We start from the raw sequence: 15,321 nt of genomic DNA, 5'->3' as shown, positions 1-15,321 counted from the left end.
ATTTGCAAGTTTTAAATCCTCTAAATTAGGCTTGAGCTGTTCCTTGTCACCAAACCGTTGCCCAGCAAGTCGTTGACTTCGCAATCGTGAAATACATACCACTGGCTTTTCAGAAGATGATTGCACTATACCTTCGGGCCATTTCCACCATGTTAACTACTACCAATTCCTACGTGTTTCATTGTTGGAAAGGAAAAACGAAAATGAACAAGGAGGGTGAGAAGATGATGTCGCTCAATTTAGCAGGTTTATATTTCTAATTTGTAAAGTTTAAGAATTGAAAATAGGACTATTGACAGGAAGAATATACAGGTCATTCAAGGTAGCAACTCGAATAATCAACTAGTGCATTATAAAACAAAAGCTTGTGTTTCAGAAAAACAACATACATTTTCCCCCCTTCTTCAGGAGGTTAGCTCTAGGTGCAGCTAAAACTACAGACCAAGTTACCTGAACTTCGCATTGCCCACTTTCTGCAGGCTTCAAAACCGAAAAAATTATATATATATATATATATATATATATATATATATATATATATATATATATATATATATATAAATAAGCGGCCGTAGAAAAGACAGAAAATACAAACTTAAACTACAAGACTGCATTCTCATTTCTTTACTAGCTGTAACCTAACCCAGTGAAAAATCGGGCATAGGGGTGTCAAAATCTGAACGGCTGTTAGAATCTAACATCTAACGCAACTGAACAGCAAGTTGTGCCATCTCGAGAGCAAGTCTCCAATCCAAGCCCTTGGCAGTCAATGTTTCTGATTGAAGCTTCACAATTGAAAATAGATGCATGTTTCAGAGGGGATCTATAAACAAAGTCGCAAAATAATTTGTTCCAGTTATGGATTAGCTTTCAATGGAGAGGAAGCTCCATTTTCTTGAGGATTAGACGGTGAAGTTCTTGGTCTCTCTCTTAGAAAGCTTTTTCCATACAGGGACCCAAAGACAATAACCTGACATTGAATTTGAACAGCCAATCATTTAGCATTCCACAAAACATGTAGACATAGAGCAAAAATTGCGATTCATGATGCTTACAGCTCCAATACACTGTTCCCAGCTGAGTGGGTGGGCAAACCATACACAGGACAACAGAATGCTCACCAACTACAACAACAGATGGATAGGGAATCATTAGTATTTCTTTATAGGTGCCGCCAAAATAACAGAATCACTAAAATTTCTTTCTATTCAAATGATTTTGTTTCACTGGGCAGTTTATGACAGCTGCTAGAATTTAAAGAAACTATTAACATACCTGTCTTGTGGTCATTATGGTCGCAAACGTCAGAGCACCAAACGTGCGGATTGTATAAGAAATAAAGAATTGGCTAACTGTTGCTACCTGCATGCAAATGAATGTAGCATTTTATATGTGTTTGTGAAAAAAGAGTATCTAATGTGCTTGCAATTAAGAAAAGTATTTCTAGGCACAATACAAGTCGCCACACCACCAAGTCCTTCAATCTTTCACTTGGACTTAAAATTCTAATTTCACAACTGACCCCCTCAACTTGTGCACTTTTGTTTATAGCAAATAGAACTTGATCAAAACTCAGACTCCTTGTGCACGTTAAAAAAAAAAAAAAAAAAAAAAAAAGGTGACCACAAAAGAAATGTCCTCATAACTTTTGAACGCGTTTTAATCACAACTCCTCACAAATACTTTTCAACATAACATGATCAAATTGTACATGCATTACTTCATGTACATCATTTTTCAACAATCTATTGTAAGATATTCAGGGTATGTACAAGTTTATGCCTTTATACACATATTCTGACTGTGAGAGAGATCACACAGTCTTCTTCAAGTGACGTCATCTTGTCATGTATAAATGGTCAATTTTCTGTGAAGTACCATTCAATGAAAGCAAATTTAGAAGTTGCAGAGGCAACTGGTGCAATCAGAAGCATGAAGGGGAATGATTGTGCTAGTTTGAGAGAGGAGTTTGTGTTCTAGCCCATGTAGCAATGGACATGAATATTATTTCAGAGTACGCGTTTACTTACAGTTGATAGCAATATAATATCAAAAAAGCAATCATGGTGCCGAGATACAAAATCTATTGCCATCAGCAGATTGCCCTGTAAGATTAGACCTACAAGGAAAATGTTAAAATAAATATCAATGATTGGGCATTCAACTGAGAAAAAGAGTTTCAAGGAAATACAAAAAGAAGTGCAACATAAACAGAGTTTCAATAATAGTGCCTTTTGCTTGCATTAATTGTTTTAGTAGTAATATATGTATGTATATGTAAATAGAAACAAAAAGGAAATCCAACATGTAAATTCTATTGAGCTTCTTATTTTCCGAGAAACTAACTCAGAACTGTCACATAGAATACACCCAAAATTTTGGGGCAAAACTTCGTCCAATTGCAAGCATTGTGTGCAACTAACCGAACGTTCAAAAAAGAAAACCAACAAAAAAGGGATAATTTTTTCAGCTTAACCTCCTTTGCTTTATCTTATCATTGTTTATTTCCTCAGAAACTTTAAGTTATAAAGATCCTCCCAAACTTTAGAAAAAGATTGATTGCCAAATTATTGGAAGAAACTAAGAACACTTTTCACACGATTCCAAACACTGACAACAAAGAAAGAAAATGCTGGCGCAGTGGGAGATGCTGCCGATGTTTGTCAAAAAGCCTTTAGGAATTATTTGTCCCTTTCATCAAGTTAAAGATAGAGCCTAAGAGATGTAGAGCAAACATGAATTTAATAACAAGAATTTTCCATAAAATTGGACGAATTTGGTTCAACTTCCAAGTTTTGAAACTTGTAAGCAATTAACAGAACTGTTGGAAGCAGATTTGGTCTAAACGTGAAGAAATTTAGGTAGCATATTTACAGGTAAAAACATGCCTGGATAACTCTACATACTGACATATCACAAAGCAGGATCAACTTTCTCCAGCCATGGAAAATAACTTGAACTATTATAAGCCATTTATGTCTTGTAACCTAAAAACAGAATTCTGGGAATCAAATGACTCAAGATTCCCTTAAGAAGTGAGATTAGATGCCAATGATTTAGGGGATTTGGATAATATAAGCCATACCAGTAAAACTCAGCATACAAGAGCAAAGGGTTGTGTAGAAGATCTGATTGTGTATGTCCATATCATATCCTTTAAAAAGTTTATCCTGGAACGTGCTTGTAAACCCATCAAACCTGGAATTACAAGTGATAAGTTACACGCTGGTGGAAAATAAAATTGCAATTGCTAACTTCTTAAATGAATTATTTAGGATGTAAAACCGCATCAGACATTCAACAGGTTGAATAATATAACTCAAAAACAGCAAATCAGTAAATTAAAACAATACAGAAGCAAAAGATTGGTGTGCTATAATTTTCTATACACCATTATCAATAATATCATCTGATGGGACATGTAGTATGCAATGGCAGTCTGCAGTTGCATGTGTTCAACATGACTGCTTGGGACAACTAGTTTCAACAGAAACGGAGCATATGCACACAAACAACATCCAGTCTTTGGCGATTGTACTAGAATTGCTCCTACTAAATACCCAAACAGTATAGAAGAAACTGGGATAGCCAGGACTATTACTTGTCATGAGAAAAGTGATCAGAACTTTGAGCTCAGCAGACAAATTGAGTTGCAGCCAATGCCCATCTTTCAGAAAGGAGGGAAAAAAGGAAGCGAAGAGGCAGATGGAGGGTGAAATTGGTAGCAATGGACTGAGCTCTGATTTTCATGAGAGAGAGAGAGAGAGAGAGCAACCCACTTCTAGCGTGCCACATTTCATCTTATTTTCTTGGGCATATCAGCAAATGGTCAATCCATTGCTATCAAAAAACTTCTTAAAAAGCAAACAGACTTTCTTCTCTGAGTTAACTATGCCTCTCTCCCACTAAAACCAAATTTGAACAAAACAGTGCACTAGATTAATCTCAGTCCAAGTGTTTTAAAAATTCTTCTTTTGAACATGTTGAATGACACTTGCTGCATTCTAAGCTCCACTACAAAGGAGAACTATAGGAAAAAGGAAAGTAATACATGATCATTGACATACAAAAAAAGCCATTAACCTGCCTATTAAGCTGAAGTAGATCACTGACAGACCCACTCCTCACATGCTCACGCACATGGCATCCAGCATAAATTCAAAAATAAAAATCAATCTCCAGAGGCCACTTGACAACTTTATTTCAATTAAAAACTTATGCTTATGAAAAAGCCTAAGGCCCCTTTTTGGAATGGATAATGTAAGTTTAGAATTACATACCCCAAATAACCAATCATCAGGGAGACACCCCAAACTGTGCTTTCCCTTCCTCTACTGTAAGGACTAATATCGCCTGCTGCCTACAACAAAAAGAACAACATTTTTAAATAGCTGCATCACACAATCAATACAACATTAGCACCTAGGATCCTCTGGATAATATATGATACTAAAAACCTGGTATATTATTCATCAAATGAAGGTATCGTGGTTTTTCTACAGCCAATACTTAGCCTTCACAAGTTAGTTATGAATAGAACTTAAAGCCCAAGAGAAAGAATCTGCAAGAAACTTAGATGCTTCAAGCATGACAAACAGCAATATATTAAGAACCACCTATTACAGCCAAATATCCTGTAGGCTTCCACATGAATCTCACATTACTATTAGTAATGAGTAATTTTATAGCTAACATAATGTGATGGAGTGCTGGCAACATATAAGACTGTTTTGCCTATGCATGAACAAGTTTTCAGTAAGTTTAAGTTGATTTTCTCCCTAATGCAATTGTTTCCTTGCGACACTTTCCTTGAAGCCATGAGAACAGAAATGTTTAAATTGTGTACAAAATATAACTTTAAGTAAAGATTCAAAAGCTAAAATCCTTCAGGTAAATTTAAGACCTGATTGGACAGCCCGGTACTTGACAGGTTCCTAACACAGATTCAATGATGTAATAGCAACTGCTTTCAGTCAAGTAGAAATAAAATCCAAGGATCTTTAACTGAACATTCGGGTATCGTTAATGCTACTTCATTTAAATTGGCAGCATAAAGGAGAGCTGAAGTGTTAACATTCATTAGCTTCTCTAGTAGGGTGGTTTATGATGTTGAGCTCATATTGCATTTATCCTGCATATGCAAGGATAAAATAATACACCAAAAGATGATTAGGGATTTGGCAATAGTTGTTACCGGAAACAGAATAAATATTGAACACCCAACTGTCACCAGGAATGCCAATGCATAATCTTTGATATAGTACTTCTTTTGCATTATGATAGAGCCCCAAAGCTGCACAGTAACACGAGGAAATGCAAGGAGAAAGGGAAAACGTTAAGCAAAATATTAGAACAGATAATGTCAAAAGCCAAATATTACTACAAGAACTGCAATACAAAGAAGCAGAGAAATAATGAATTTACATGCAAGGATATTATGAAGTTAGCCCAAACCAGCAACTTAATATTACCAAGGAAACACATTTTGCCTTGATTGAACCATCCATATAAGAGTCTTACATTAGAAGCCAAAGAAATATCGATATACAAGACGTCATAACAATCTATCAAAATCAGCAGGTACAAAAAGAATACAAAATCAGCTGCCAGGCTAAAGCAGAAAACCAAAGCTCTATGATGGACATTAAGCTGGAAAAATGGTTGATGACAACTTTTGAAGTGTATTTGCTTGTGAAGAAAATGAAACTAAACCACAGGATTCATGTGGTCGAGATTGACTAGACAAGAATCAAACTATAACTTAAATTCTGCCAACGTGGAAGAAGAAAATATTTGCCACTAGCAGAGATAAGGTGCCAGCTCAATTTCACCACCACCAAGAAAACCAAGAAGAAATGACAAAGGATCAACAAAGCCAAAGAATATAGTACCACAGAGAAGTTTTAAATTCTAGAAAATATGATAAAGATGCCAAACTGATACAACACGTAGGATTAACTTACCATGACAGGTATCATTTTAGCACATTTAGCCAGTGTCTGAACAGGAAAACTGACGTATTTAAGGGCCTGGAGTGAGCATATATCAGAAACACTTACAAGCATTAGATACCTCTGACGTATTTAGACTGTATTAATTTAATTTAAATCTATAGGTAGAAGAATGCATTCTTTACTTTTTCTCTTCAGAATAAAAAATTCAGTATGCGAGGATACTTGTGGCAAGAATGAAATGACTTACCTCATACTGACATGTTGTTGTAAGTATGTTAGACACAGAAACAACACAATACTTGTATAACGGAGCCACGGGGTCCAAAAACTTTTTACTTACCTGAGAGGAGATAAAATACAGAGTGATTTTTCAGCAAAGAAAAAACAAAAACAACACCACAAAAAGGAGGTCTCAAGGATGTGCATCACTTCTCAGACAACACGTGTCAGAAATTCTTGCATAACTTGGTAAATAACATGTATCTTAAGCTTCGGAAACTTGCACTGCATACTTTTCCTCACAGCAGGCAAATAAGGTAACAGAAAATGATGGAACAATGTTGCAACTGCAGGGTTCAATTTGAACACTCCTATTTTCCAGTCAGGCATTAAGCAAACAAATCACTTGAGCACTAGATGGGCTCTTACTAATAAAACTCCAGCTGAAACGGCAGAAGTTGAAATTCGATTGCAGAAGACAAGAAACAAGGAATATCTGAAATATTCTTTGTGAGGCCCATAAGGAACTCTCATGATCTTTTCCTGCATGCACAAAAAACCAGAATAACATTATTGAAACACAATGAAACAATGAACGCATAACAGTTACATTTCAAACAAATCTCAAATAAAGAAGGCAAACCATATTTGCAATCATCGTCAGCAAAACATGACCAAATAACATTCTGCAAGGTGACACTTTATTCAGAAATGTTCCTAGCCACAGAGGATTACTATCCCCAATAGCTCTCATTGCCACATGTCTTGATTACATTTCTCTAATTTCCAATGAAATATATTAAAGTAGGTAAAGACATCAATAAATTGACAAAGCAACGACCTGTCATGGAAAGGATTTGATTCCAAATCTGCATCTTTCTAAAGCAAGGTGATCAAAAGACTGTAAAGTGCTTCACACTCCCATTTCACAAAATAAAACACGGTGACTGTAAAATTTTTTGAGCTTTCGGCCAACCTTGACAAAGCAAAACAACACAGTCTACGAGTGCTCCATGTGTTGCCTACCAACAACTCATGTCTAATTCTATCCAATCAGGAAAAACAGCTCAAAAGCACCTATTTTTCCCATAAGAATACCATGTAACTAATTCTAACCAACTTCGCCTTCTCATTTCCACCTCAAAGACGCACATATGCACACACACAGAATTAAATCCAAGAACATTTGAACAAAATCAAATTTAAAAAAACATTTGAATCGAATACGAAAGCTGGGAAGATAAACTAATCACTAAAAAGCCGATACCTGTAAAACACCATAAATAACGAGCGTCGAAATGATTCCAGTTACGGCGAATATTCCTTTCAACAGCTTGTTATCTTTCGCCGGTAGCGGTGACGAAAGTGACGGCGGCTCCGCCATATCCCATCCACTCCCTCCTCCACCTCCTATTCACCAAATCACACATAAAAAAGGATTAAAATTATCATTTCAATAAACTGCAAGAGTATAGGAGAGCGTGCAGAACGTCGTCGCAGCTCACCGGAGGCTAATTAATAAGCGGAAGCACAAACGTAGAAAGCGTGGGGCTGTTACTTGTCCCTGAGCTCAGAATTCGAAAATCGTGCCGAGCAAGAATCGGAGATGATTAAATGAGAGATAACACCCCGTTACGGTTACGTTTTGGTCTTCGATGTTGCTTCCGATCCGTCGGTGAGTTTGAGCTGGCTCTCGCCTCCTCTCACTTGCTCGATTTTCTTTTCTTCCGTTCCTGTTCCCGTCCTTTTGAAATTCTTACTTAGTTGGAAGCCAGGAAGCCTTGCCACGTCAGCATAGAAATGGGTAATGGAGCCCGCTGGTCCGATCCAGACCTCACAAAAAGTGGAAGAAATGGGTAACGAGGCTGCTTTATTTTTTCCGGATAAAATAGTTCTACTTCGGATTATGGGTTCAGGTGAGATTATAAAAACATACTATTTTTATTCTTGACGGTTGCGTGATTTAACAGGAACCATCCCCGGCCGTTGGATTCAGCGACAAAAAGTCAACCATCTTTTATTGGAGTATGGAATTTGCGGTTTATCACTACACTAGTAGCACTAATACGGGCCGGGCCACATATAATTTTGTTGTGACATGCTTAGGAAATTAAAACTGTTCAGTTAATTGGGACATGGGGTAAACTATTTATCTCCATTTGTATTTTCCTCTCAATTTTGGTCAATGCTTTACAGTTCTATACTAGTTTGAGGTAGGACCCCCTTTTTTTTTGTTATGATTGGTGAAGAACGAAGATTTATCATATTACTGTTATACTTGTCTATTAACTACATGTTCTTGCTTCCCAGATTTTGCAGGATTAGCTGACAAACACAGAAGTAAAAGCAGCAGCACCAACCGAAAAAGAAAATGGGGCCAATTAAACAACCAATGAAATTGGTTAGTAAAAACAGTTGATGGCATGGCATGTTCTTGCAGCTTGAAGCTCTGATTTTCTGTGCATTGAGTCCATCATGATAGATTAAGAGCACATTGAGAAGACAAAAAATCCAGAGGCTCACCAGAGGGTGCAGTGGTGCAGTTCCTGGTCTGCAGCCTCACTGTCATAGTGTCATCCCCTCATACAAGTCTAATTGAGTTTTCCCTGGCTCATGGCATATGACAGAGTAGATTGTTGACATATTGGACAAATTTTTTATGTCCATTAATGTATCTATTTTTTTTTTAGGAGTGTTATGATCTTGTGGACCAGATTAATCTCCTGCGACTAGTCAGAGCCCTGTCCAAGGATGTCAGCACGTTACCAACAAGGGTCAAACTGAGGGCCTACTGCTAAAGAACGGACGACGGAACCAGACGAGTTGCCCGTTGGGGGCTATGTCCATTAATGTATCAACACAAATCAAATGTTGTATGAGTAGATGAAAGGTAGACTCAATAATGAGAGTGAATGGGATAAATAATACTTCAATTTTCAAAATTCCTACTCTTGGTTTTTATTAATCTTGTAAACCAAATATATGTATTTATAACCAAAGAATTTAAAAAAAAAAAAATTTGCTCATCACAGAACGACGTTCACTTCATTTATTCCTTAGTCCACTTTCCTTCTTCTTAGTAAGAATTTCAGAAGCTCACAATTAAACTCGCACAATACAAACTTTGATGATTAAGTGTCACTTCATTCCTCTATCAATGGATCAAGACAAATACTTAAATAGCCGGTATTGGATAATGCTAAAGAAAATTAGAGGTCTAGAGGTGGTGGTCTTTCTTTTCTGCTGGCAGAAGCACGCCTCATGCAATAGACGATGGAACCAAAGAAACCAAGAACAAGATAACGAGAGTTGCAGCTATTTTTATTGGCCCAAAACTTTATGGATTGTATAGTTGTGTTTCACCATCAATTGGTTCCTCGTATTTCAGTCGGCCAACGTTATAGCTTCAGAACTGTTGATGCAGGAGTAGGACTAGGGATATACGGGAAGAGACCATTCGTTTCCACTTGCTGGGCTGTTGGGGTGCCTGGAGGCTTGTCTGATGAGAGCTCTAGTTCATCGCAGATTAATCCAAATGGCTCTCTCTTCAGTGCCTCAGATGAGCCTTCTTCAACAACTTTCGGCACCTTGGATGCTGAGATAACACCTGAAACAATTGATTTCTTTGTCAGTGATGCTGAGGGCGATCCTGATTGCCCCACTGCAGGCTATTCTTCGATTGAACAAGCCCTGAATATGTTGCGCAAAGGAAAGGTTGGTAGCATCGTTTGGATGGTCTAACAAACATCAAACTGATGAGGTTGAGATTTTCTTCTGTTTCTTGTACTTTTCTCGCTGTAAAACTGTTTCAGTCTGTGATAGTTGTAGACGATGAAAATGAAGAGATTGAAGGAAATCTTGTGATGGCTGCATCTTATGCGAATCCACAAGCTGTTGCATTTTTGTTAAAACATGGATCTGGAATTGTTTCAGTAGGAATGAAAAGTGACGATCTTGAGAGGTTACAGCTCCCTTTGATGTCACCCGAAAACGAAGATGATTCTTCTGCTCCATCTTTCACGATTACAGTGGTATGGCAACATTTTTATATCTATTTTAGTTCACTTACTGCCATTTTATTAGGTTTCCATTTCACCAGGAGACGATGAACTCAAATTTAGAGAACAGGAATAAAAAAAATACATGAATAAGGTAAGGAATGTGACAACAGTTATAGGGACCGGGCAACCTAAAACACCCTTGTTTAGTCCTTCCAGACACTTCCTATTGTTCTTTTTCTTTATTTCTTTGTTTTTATTTAATCTGTTTGAACACAATTAGGATGCCAGAGTGGGCACTACTACTGGTGTATCAGCTTCAGACCGGGCTAAGACAGTCCTTGCACTCTCATCTCCTAGTTCCAGGCCCGAAGATTTTAGAAGGCCAGGCCATGTCTTTCCCCTCAAGCATCGGAATGGTGGGGTTTTGAGGAGAGCTGGACATACTGAGGCTTCTGTTGATTTGGTTATGCTGGCTGGCCTGCGGCCTACATCTGTACTTTCTGCAGTTGTTGATGGAGAGGATGGCTCCATCGCATCCTTGCCTTGTTTAAGAAAGTTAGCCCTGGAGCAGAACATCCCAATTGTCTCAATTACGGACTTGATCAGGTAAGCTATTGTCAACTTACTGCAGTGGATTCCCTTCATAGAAGCTATTGCCAACTTACTTCATTAGAAAGTTTCAGAAGAGCTCTGATTTTCATTACTGGCTCCATTATCAAGTTAACCTTTATCTAGTAGATATGCCCGAGCTTGAGTATGTTACAATAAGTGACATGTAAAAGAGAACCCTCAGGCATATAATATTCTGTCTCTTCCTGCTGTAATGCATACTGTGTTTTTTCTTCCTTCAATCAGTTATGACCAATCCACAATGCGTCTCCATAACAACGGGTGTTCAATTTCTTGTAGGTACAGGAGAAAGAGGGAAAATCTGGTTGAAAGGACAGCAATTTCTCGTTTGCCGACTAAATGGGGTTTATTTCAGGCTTACTGTTATCGCTCAAAGCTTGATGGAACAGAACATATAGCAGTTGTAAAGGTAAACGAACTACGATTTGCAGAAGAAGGAATCCCAGTTTGATCATCATAGTTTGTTTAAAGCCTCCTTTGTCCTTTAAAAATTTACAGGGGGAAATTGGAAATGGTCAAGAAGTCCTAGTAAGGGTTCACTCTGAATGTTTGACAGGGGATATTTTTGGGTCAAGGCGATGTGATTGTGGAAATCAGTTAGACCTGGCAATGCAGTTAATTGAGCAAGCCGGCAGGGGAGTTGTTCTCTATCTCCGGGGCCACGAAGGGAGGGGTATTGGCCTAGGTCACAAGCTTCAGGCCTATAACTTGCAAGACCAAGGCCATGACACTGTGGAAGCCAATCTTCAGCTTGGTTTTGCAGCAGATGTACGCGAATATGGGATAGGTGCACAGGTCAGTTCAATACTTAATGATCTCTTCTCCAACAGATGCTTGTTTCTTGAGGCTAAATTCTACAAGGCTTTAGTTTCAAATACTCCCAGTTTCATTAGCACTAATAACGATGAAGCTTTTTGACAAATGATTGCAACAGATACTACGTGACATCGGAATTCGTACCATGCGCCTAATGACTAACAACCCGGCCAAGTTCATCGGTCTGAAGGGCTATGGTTTGGCAGTTGTTGGACGGGTTCCAGTTTTGACTCCCATCACCGAGGAAAACAAGAGGTATTTGGAAACTAAGAGAGCAAAGATGGGGCATATCTATGAATCCGGCGAACGAGGACTATTGGATGCATTTATTAACCCAGATATTGATGAAAATGATCCTCCTGAGGAAAACCAGAGAAAATGAATGATCACTTTGGTTTCATATAAAAGCTCCTCTCCACTTTGTGGTTTTCTGGGTCCTTTTTTTCGTTTTTATGAAATAGTCATTGTTGAAAATCATTGATCTTCTGTATGTATTTACTGCAGAAATTTATTTGATCACTTCAGGTTCACAGATACAAAAGAGATAATAAATCCTCTCGGGGAATGTTACCACGAATTTACTTCTTTATGATCATTTTCCTGCTTGAATCTTGGAAGCTTTCTGATTCAGTAAACTTCAGAAGTACGAACTTTCAATCTGTCAAGCACTCAGAAATAGAAAATAGCCCACACTGTACTTGAGAGCCAGCCAAGGCAAGTTATAGGTATAACTTTCAAGTTTAAAGCCCTGTTTCCCGGAAAGATAGAAGCATGCAAGTGATTGAAACAGCGCTAAACTAGAAGAAAAATGTTCTAACATATCCTTTTCATACAGTGGCGAGAGTAGACGTGCAAAATCCTGTCTAAGGATCATGTCGTTCAAGAAGCAATATCACTGTGCAGCGAGAGAGTTACGGCAGTTACAGAAACAAAAAGTTGAAACCCATTGATCTACAACCAACAGTGGATTTAAGATGCAATCTAAATTCTCAACGTGTCATATTACAAGACAAATTGGTCTTGATTTTCTTGGTGGTTTCGGCGTTTTCTTTTGGCAGTTTCTTCCTGTATCAATTCAGCTTTTGAGACAGGCGTGTATGTACAACACTACAGGCTGATCTTACAAGATCATCAGAAAGAATTGACATCCTTTTTGTTTTGACTATCAGCACACGGGACTAGTGGGGAGGCCTGCTAGTGATTTTCTGTATACTTCGGTGTATTCAACAAACTTTGGCCACAAAAATGTTTCTGGTCCCATTCTGATGCTATGTCTTTTTCTCGAAAGATTGTCATATGTCATTTAACAGTTCGTCTCACCTTCTCGTATTAAAAAAGAATATCCAAGGTCTATCATCCCACCGGGTGCTTCTTTCAATCATGATGGTTCATTCCCTTGGATGACCAACATCAATGGCTATTTGAGTTTCCATCCTCTGTAGAAGTTTGCAATACGTGGGATCGAAGAATTTGGTAGTTTTCTGCTCTATCTTGACTGAATTCTTCCCTGCTCAAAGTTTCTAGCAACGTGTACACGGATACCGTGTGTTCCTGGTGCGTTGTTAGATTAAAGACGTATGATCTGCATAGTGGGCAGCTGGAATGAGTCTGAAACCAAGTATCAATGCAGGAGACATGAAATACATGAGAACAATGTGGTAAATGCTTCAGCGATTCACCTTCTTCAAACTCCCCCAAACAAACTGCACAATCTGTAATTCCTTTACAGGTTTCCTCTTCATTATTCTTCTTGAATTGCGTAATGGGCAGCGAGTGCATCACAAAGGAATCTAGTCCACGGCTTTGGAGCTGTAGAGAAGGATCATCGGCGACAGCGTCATGCAGACGTCGACTTTGGCCTTGATTCCGGGAGTTTGTTATTGAACCAAAGTGACTGCAATGAAGTTGAAGAATCCTCTGATAGCTGAACAAAAGGAAGATGCAACAAACGACAGCAACCAATGCAATCACCATGGGATTCCATTGTGAAGGTTCAAAGCTTGAAGTTGGGGGCGGGCTTGGTGGCATACTGCTGCTGAGTGCAGAGTAGTATGAAGCTTTTTGCTTGGCTGATGCCCTTCAACTAATTAAATCTGCATGAAGAAAAAAAAAAGTTAAGAGAAGCCTTATTCTTGGAAAGAACCAAACCAAACTCTTGCTAGAAATTTTGAAATTAATGGTAACGATCAGCACAATGCAATTATAGTTATGACCAACAAAATTTTGTTGATGATTTTGAGGATAAAGACTTGCATTAAAACTTCCAAATGGCATTGCATGTCTACTCATTGTTGTTGTCTTCTTGGTGAGCAATGCAAACAAACAACTCCATTAGGTCATTCAGGAAGGTGAAAAACGTCAGCTTGTTCTTATTTTGTGTCAATGATTCCAATCTTCATTGGACAAGTAGCGAACAATGCTAATTTTTGTCTTTTTTGTTCTCATCACCATTCTCCAAGATTCCGTGGCTGCAGAAGGGATGGTCATTAGTATTAGGCTAATTAAACTTTTGCTGTGGTCTTGAAGTTGGGACATTGTACAAAAATTTCCCAGACAAACCTCGTCAGGGGACCTCACCTTCGCATAACACAATCCACTAATGAAATGCTTTAGTAGGAAGACGATGATATGGAATGCATCCCCAACCTCAGCTTGACAGCTTGTACACTGGCACCTCATAACTGCAGCATTGGTAAATTCTCACACATGTATGTGCATTCTAAGTTTTCTGGCTGTGCACTGGTAAATGCTTGTCAATATATATACAAACAGAACACGAAGGACGTAAGTTGTCTGCAATAGAACACGTCTGTTTCTATATTGTTACCTACCGTCTATGGCATGATGTGCTCAACTTAGTTTTCTCCATTTGTCATTTTTTTATTATTAGTTTATAAAAAGATCAAATTTCACTTTTTAAAAACAAAAATAAATGTGATTTATGTCAGATCCTACCTTTTTTTAGAGAAAAAAATGAATATAGATCAGTCATTTGTTTAACTACAAATGGGATCTTACTCTTTTGCCCTAAAAAAATGATCATGTGGGATTATGTGTTATTTCAAACAAAAAAATTAGTTAAAAATTTAAATTGTAACCAAATTTTGTTAACTTAAATTAATAAGGGACATAAAGTGAATATTTTTAAAATTCATTTGGCAGAAAAATCTGAAGGACGTTTTGAATGATTTTTTATTTTATTTTATTCGGCACATCCTCTACGAGACAATGAAGTACTTTTGACTTAAATTGCAACTCCACCATGTCGGAGAGATGCATGTGTTCATTCTCTGACGGTTTATTCTTCTTCACAAGTTGTCTTGTTTGATCGTCTACTTTTTCACCGGACAACCACTGACAGGGTGTCAACTATGGAAAAAAGGCAAAGCTAACCAAACTCTTTTTGATTGGTTCAACATTGAGAAAATGATCACAGAATTTCTGCGTACAAATATTACTTGGTTTTAACACAATAATGATAAGATATTACTAAAAGTTTCATAGCACCATAAAAATTTACATTTAAATTCATTCACGTAGACAAATCCTTAAAAAGATTTCAAGTCCAATGCAAAATCTCATGAGGAGAAACTCATCATTTCTGGATAACAACTGGGAGCGACATCAAGCCACGTCTGAAAGGTTTATACCTCGTTCAAGACTTTCGAGAGGAAAAACTATGCAGTGGATATAAAGTATAT

General features: G+C 37.8%; 3 protein-coding genes across 4 annotated transcripts; 1 reads left to right on the top strand and 2 right to left on the bottom strand.

Annotated features, from left to right (window-relative positions):
• Positions 1-316: 316 nt before the first annotated feature.
• On the bottom strand, positions 317-8,065 carry LOC113709299 (UDP-galactose/UDP-glucose transporter 5B-like). 2 transcript variants are annotated; one of them, XM_027232033.2, is made up of 12 exons: positions 7,679-8,065; positions 7,441-7,583; positions 6,603-6,716; positions 6,202-6,294; positions 5,964-6,029; positions 5,195-5,293; positions 4,281-4,360; positions 3,086-3,198; positions 2,031-2,119; positions 1,276-1,362; positions 1,056-1,124; positions 317-970 (listed from the first exon to the last, which is right to left on the bottom strand). In XM_027232033.2, exons 2-12 carry the CDS (start codon positions 7,555-7,557, stop codon positions 857-859), a joined length of 1,041 nt encoding a protein of 346 aa, XP_027087834.1. In that variant the 5' UTR covers positions 7,558-7,583; positions 7,679-8,065; the 3' UTR covers positions 317-856. The 2 variants fall into 2 exon arrangements, with proteins under 2 accessions (XP_027087834.1, XP_071916091.1); XM_072059990.1 differs by lacking the exons at positions 5,964-6,029; positions 6,202-6,294.
• A 1,311-nt stretch (positions 8,066-9,376) lies between these two features.
• LOC113709291 (monofunctional riboflavin biosynthesis protein RIBA 3, chloroplastic) lies at positions 9,377-12,197 on the top strand. The gene is made up of 6 exons (XM_027232022.2): positions 9,377-9,887; positions 9,986-10,204; positions 10,455-10,780; positions 11,084-11,213; positions 11,303-11,599; positions 11,739-12,197. Exons 1-6 carry the CDS (start codon positions 9,513-9,515, stop codon positions 12,000-12,002), a joined length of 1,611 nt encoding a protein of 536 aa, XP_027087823.1. The 5' UTR covers positions 9,377-9,512; the 3' UTR covers positions 12,003-12,197.
• An 833-nt stretch (positions 12,198-13,030) lies between these two features.
• Positions 13,031-13,648, bottom strand: LOC113695620 (putative RING-H2 finger protein ATL53). Its single transcript, XM_027214749.1, has one exon. The coding sequence runs from the start codon at positions 13,646-13,648 to the stop codon at positions 13,031-13,033; it is 618 nt and encodes a 205-aa protein (XP_027070550.1).
• Positions 13,649-15,321: the final 1,673 nt, after the last annotated feature.

This window comes from Coffea arabica, chromosome 1e (genome assembly GCF_036785885.1).
Source record: "Coffea arabica cultivar ET-39 chromosome 1e, Coffea Arabica ET-39 HiFi, whole genome shotgun sequence".
Lineage (NCBI taxonomy): Eukaryota > Viridiplantae > Streptophyta > Magnoliopsida > Gentianales > Rubiaceae > Coffea > Coffea arabica.
Note: the sequence above shows the minus strand (reverse complement) of the source record. Positions and strands in the feature narration are given on the sequence as shown.

Coding starts and splice junctions, on each gene's coding strand:
- LOC113709299 (XM_027232033.2), bottom strand. CDS start 7,557: ATGGCGGAGCCGCCGTCACTTTCGTCACCGCTACCGGCGAAAGATAAC. Junction 6,717..7,440: donor TTATTTATGGTGTTTTACAG/GTATCGGCTTTT, acceptor TTGTGCATGCAG/GAAAAGATCATGAGAGTTCC. Junction 971..1,055: donor GGGAACAGTGTATTGGAGCT/GTAAGCATCATG, acceptor ATTCAATGTCAG/GTTATTGTCTTTGGGTCCCT.
- LOC113709291 (XM_027232022.2), top strand. CDS start 9,513: ATGGATTGTATAGTTGTGTTTCACCATCAATTGGTTCCTCGTATTTCA. Junction 9,888..9,985: donor ATATGTTGCGCAAAGGAAAG/GTTGGTAGCATC, acceptor AAACTGTTTCAG/TCTGTGATAGTTGTAGACGA. Junction 10,205..10,454: donor CATCTTTCACGATTACAGTG/GTATGGCAACAT, acceptor GAACACAATTAG/GATGCCAGAGTGGGCACTAC.
- LOC113695620 (XM_027214749.1), bottom strand. CDS start 13,648: ATGCCACCAAGCCCGCCCCCAACTTCAAGCTTTGAACCTTCACAATGG.